The sequence below is a fragment of the Ricinus communis genome, chromosome 1, assembly GCF_019578655.1.
Source record: "Ricinus communis isolate WT05 ecotype wild-type chromosome 1, ASM1957865v1, whole genome shotgun sequence".
NCBI lineage: Eukaryota > Viridiplantae > Streptophyta > Magnoliopsida > Malpighiales > Euphorbiaceae > Ricinus > Ricinus communis.
The window spans coordinates 12,506,961-12,512,222 of NC_063256.1; the positions used below are offsets into that span (position 1 = coordinate 12,506,961).

The following is a 5,262-nucleotide window of genomic DNA, read 5'->3' on the forward strand; positions in this document are numbered from 1 at the left end:
TTGAACAATAGCACTTACTCTTTTAGTCTCTATCATGTGACTCAAACCATATGCATTAGACATATTGGTACTGACTACTGAGTTATCTTTTTCATGATTGGTCTCAACTAGTTGTATTTTTATAAAATTATACTATAACTTTCTTTCTTTTCTTTTGTTGTTTATATTATGTATATAATTCCTTCTTTTTTTTTTTTATAAATATCCATCACAATATAATTGATTAAAAATAAATAAAAAATAATTTAATTTCTAAATGAATTGATTTTTAATTCCTTTTATGAGAGTTCATACTCAAAACTAGATTGCGAGAAATATATTTCTTTAATTTTTATAATTTTATATGAATAATATGATGTATTTAATTAAATTGATGCGAGGAATTTAATATGGTATGAAAATCATATTTACTATTTGTAATAAAATTTAACTCTTAAATTAAAAATGAGATATATTGTGAGTTAAAATGTAATAATTTTAAACCAATATCAATATATGTTGGAATGCGAATAAAATTTAAAATTAATATTCCTCTAATTCTTACAAATGAAAATACTAACCTGAGCCTCTAATAATATAAACTTTTAATCAAAATTAAATTAATTCTTGTAAGCTAATAATAATAATAATAATAATAATAATATTATTATTATTATTAAATGATATTTCTTAGATTATTCTAATAATTGAATATCACTCATAATTTCCATTGATGTCCTAGTAGTTTTGTATTTTCAATAATTGAAAGATGGAAAAGGCCAATAAAAGAAAGAGAAGCAAAACCCTACCACAAATTAAAATCAAGGCAAAGTGTGTAACAACCACCAAAATTTTCCAGAAAAAGGACAAAGGAATCTAAAAAGCTTCTAGAAGGTTGCATGCCTTTTAACTCTTAGCTTTTCTTTCTCTTTTGGCCTCTACTCTTTTATCTATTGCATGATGGATACCCATCAACACACACACACATGCTTCATTACTTTTCCCTTTTCATATATTCTTTTTTAATTTCTTTTTGGTTTTTCCTTATATAGGCACTTAAAACTTTTTATTTTTTTCCGTTTAATATTTTAATTTTTAATTTATCTTTCAAAGACCTTAATTATCATTTTTACTGGGTCTCATGTACTTCGAAAAATATTATTTACAATAATTTATTTTAATTTTTAATTTTACTATATCAATGCTGCGCTAAATTAAATCGTTCATCAAATATAATTGTACCATTTTTATCTTTAAAAACTTAATATCGGCATAAATTATGGAAATGCAATTAAATTTGTATGCACCGTCCATTTATAATTTCACTTATGAATATTATATTGAAGAAATAAATGGAATCAAATTTTATATATAAAAGTAAAAAATTCTTGGATTAATTTGAGATTTTAGCCGACTCATTTTAAAAATTGTTATCAATTTTTTCATGGCTATCTCGAAAAAAGAAAATATATATTATATTATTAAGAATTTTTTTTAAAAAAAGTGAAATACTCACATGGCTTCTAGAAGATTTAGCAAAAATTGGTATAAAAAAAAAAAAGTATTTTCCTAGTGGACATACACTCATTATGGACAGTTACCAAGTGGCCATTTTATTTTATTTTTATCAAATATTTAAATAAATTAAATTCAAATTTTGATTTTCTTTCTCAATGGTTTAGAGAGCTTGCCCATAAATTGTTTGCCTCAGACTGTGACGGATGGACATGTCACATAAATGGGGATTCTATTATTTGGATTTAACGTCAGTCTCACGATTCATATCACACAGTCTACCATATGTTGTAATAATCTAAGCCAAATATTATCTTCTTTTCTCCAATAAAATAATTTAATTTTTCTTTTTTACTTTTTTTAGAAGATTTAGGAAAATAAGTGGAATTTATTTAATTTAATTTTTTAATGGATTAAAATATTAAATAAATTAATCAGCAAGAATGTTTTTTTTTTCTTTTTTGGAATAAAGTTCAATGATTAAAAGAACAAAAACCACTTTCTCTTAAAAAATAAATATTTGTTTTCAAAGTTTTAGTAATTTATTGAACCTTTTCTGGATAAATGTTAATTAAAAGAGTTTAATTTGTTATTTCTTTTATTAATTCACTCTTTTTGTATAGTTCTCGAATTAAATGATTTAAGCTAGAAAATATTGATATAAATTAGCAACAGATTTAAAAATTCTGAATTGTCTCTATATAATAAATTTAAAAATCAAATTAAATTTTATATATTTTTACTTTTTATAAAGTGAATAATTACATACAGTTTATTCGATAAATATGAAAACTGTTTATAAAAGACGATCACAATTTTTTTAAAAAGCTCTTACATCAGTATTCAATTACAATTGAAAAATAAATATTAAACTAAAATAATTATATTGGAGGATTTATTTAAAAATAGTAATATATATTAATACATTTATTTTTTTAATAATATTTTATGCATTTCAAATGCTAAAAGAAACAATAATAAACTTATCCAAAGCATCACATAAAAGTTATTACTTATAATAGTGAATTATAGACAATTGAGGTTTGATAATTTTGTTTAAGATTTTATAATATTAAGATGAATATTTGCTTCTAATAAACTTAAAGAGTAACTCTAACATACCGTTGATATTTTTTGCGCCTGTAAAACCATCAATTTCTGATAATTTTATTTACATTTTGAACGTTTAATAGTATTAATTGAAATTAATAATTTAATTAAAATAAATTTCTTCATATAAATATTTATTTATGTATTAGTATTTGATTATTAGAATTTAAAAATAAGAAAATTTCACATAATTAAAATTATAAAATTTATTTAATTAAATAACTTTCAAGAATATCTACAACTAATTAAAATATGCTAAAATTATTGGGGAAGTTTAAAAACTGAATAATCTTACCCTTCGAGAGAGAATTATATTACAATTTTATAAGAAAAATGTTTCACTCTGGGCATTAAGACACGTATCAATTTTATAGGTACTATTTTACAAGACAATAGTTAATAAATTAAGACTGATTCAACTAATGCACATCCATAAACTGCTAATGCCATGAGATTAAATGCTGAATTCCTTTTCTCTCACTGAAAATAAAAATAAATGTTAGAAACTGTCTAATGTGTATACTAAATCCCTCTTTCCCTCTCATGATATAGACACAGAAGAAGAGTTGATTTTTCTTCTATTTTAGTACCATGTCAAGAACTTTTTATTTTATTTTTTTGGAGAGAGGGGTTTGAATTTTCAATCCAAAAAAAGAAATGTAATTAAAAAATGGTAATGATGGCATGAGGATAGGACAATGATAATAACAAATGCATGAGAAATGAAACAGCCACACATGATACAAATACAAATACAACTCATCTCTCTCTTACTCATCACTTCATACCAAAAAAATCAAACACACATAGCATTGCCTACTTATAGCCCCACCCCAGTATCCATCCATCCAAACCCAATATCAGTTCCCCACATCCCAAGATCAAACCCAAAAAGCCATGCTCTTTTCTTTCAATTCTTTGAGTCTTCTGCTATTTTGGTGACAAATTTTTGATACATACCCTCTTCAACCTTGTTTTTAACAAAAATCTTGAGTGGGTTTTGTTTCTGAGTAGTGAAAGGTTAGGAAGAAATGGAATTTCAACCAAGAAAGAAAGATCAAGAGGAGGAAGTAGAAGAAGAGAAGAAACAAGAACTAATTCCAGGGCTACCAGATGAGATAGCCATGGAATGTCTGGTAAAGGTACCATACCAGTTTCATTGTAATATGAAATCAGTTTGCCACACTTGGCAAGACTTGATTTCTGATCCTTCTTTTTACCAACAAAGGCGTAAATCTGGCACTTCAGAACATCTTGTTTGCCTTGTTCAACCTCTTCCTCAACAACAGCATGATTCTGCACTTGATGTCACACCTGACATGGCCGATCCCACCACTGTAACCAAGAAGGAAGACAAACAAGAACAAGAACAGCAGCAGCAACAGATCCACAGCCCGCCCCAGTTCGCAATAAGCATCTACAATCTCAACTTCAACATCTGGCAAAGAACAAGGCCTCAAGGAGGAATACCCATGTTCTGTCAGTGCCTGGCAATTCCATCTTCAGGCAAAATACTGCTTCTGGGCGGTTGGGATTCCAACACTCTTGAACCTGTGCCTGATGTTCACATCTTGGATCTCACTGGAGGCTGCAGGTGGAGACGCGGAGCTTCAATGTCTGTATCACGTTCTTTCTTTGCTTGTGCTGTTGTTGGACCCTCTATGGTTTATGTTGCTGGCGGCCATGATGGTCAGAAGAATGCTTTGAGGTCTGCAGAGGTGTATGATGTTGATAGAGATGAGTGGAGAATGCTGCCTGATATGATTGAAGAGAGGGATGAATGTCAAGGGCTGGCTTGGGATGGTGATTCTAAGTTCTGGGTTGTGAGTGGTTATGGTACTGATAGTCAAGGTCAGTTTAGGTCTGATGCTGAGTGTTATGATCCAACTACTGGGTCTTGGTCTAAATTTGATGGGGTTTGGCCTTTTTCAAGTATTAGTCCAAGAGGAGCTACTGCTACTGTTTCTGTTAATAGAGACCAAAATCAGTGGTGGTGGTTCCTGGGAGGTGAACAGCAGCAGCAGCAACTACAGCTGCAGACAAGTGGTGAAGAAGTGAAGGAGAATGAGAATATGAGATTGGAAATAGTGACTTCAATTCCAGTTCCAGCCTGTGTAACTGGAAGTAACCCATGTGTGATTAGTCTTGGATACGATGCCAATAAACATCATCAAGTGTTTGTTATGAGTGGCAATGGAAATGGCAATGGCAGGAGAACATCATCATCATCACTGTCATGTAGCGAATGTGATTGTGAAGGGGCATTCATTTTGGATAGAGATTGCAATAATGGCAGTACCAAATGGAACCATGTCCATACACCTGTAGGATTTTCTGGATTTCCATTCTCTGCTTCTCATCTAACAATCTAAGTATTAGACTTTCTGTCTGGTGGAAGTTGAAAGTGGCGCCCTTGCAAGAGTGTTTGATGCTGTTGTGTCTTAATTACTTATGTACTTAGCATATGCTTGTGGGCTTTAGCCACAGATACTCCTGCACTTGCTTTCAGGAATCAGGAGTTAAAAAGCTTAGTCATTTTCCCCTTAGTAATCCTTTTTTTTTGGCAACCCTTAAAAGGGTCTTCATATGCCACAACAATGTTTATATTTTGCTTTGGCAAAACATATGGAGATAAAGAAAAGAGTATTTTCTTTTTAA

At 29.4% G+C, this 5,262-nt stretch overlaps 1 protein-coding gene across 1 annotated transcript; it reads left to right on the top strand.

Annotated features, from left to right (window-relative positions):
• Positions 1-3,341: 3,341 nt before the first annotated feature.
• On the top strand, positions 3,342-5,262 carry LOC8285120 (F-box/kelch-repeat protein At2g44130). The gene has a single exon (XM_002529180.3). The coding sequence runs from the start codon at positions 3,636-3,638 to the stop codon at positions 4,974-4,976; it is 1,341 nt and encodes a 446-aa protein (XP_002529226.1). The 5' UTR covers positions 3,342-3,635; the 3' UTR covers positions 4,977-5,262.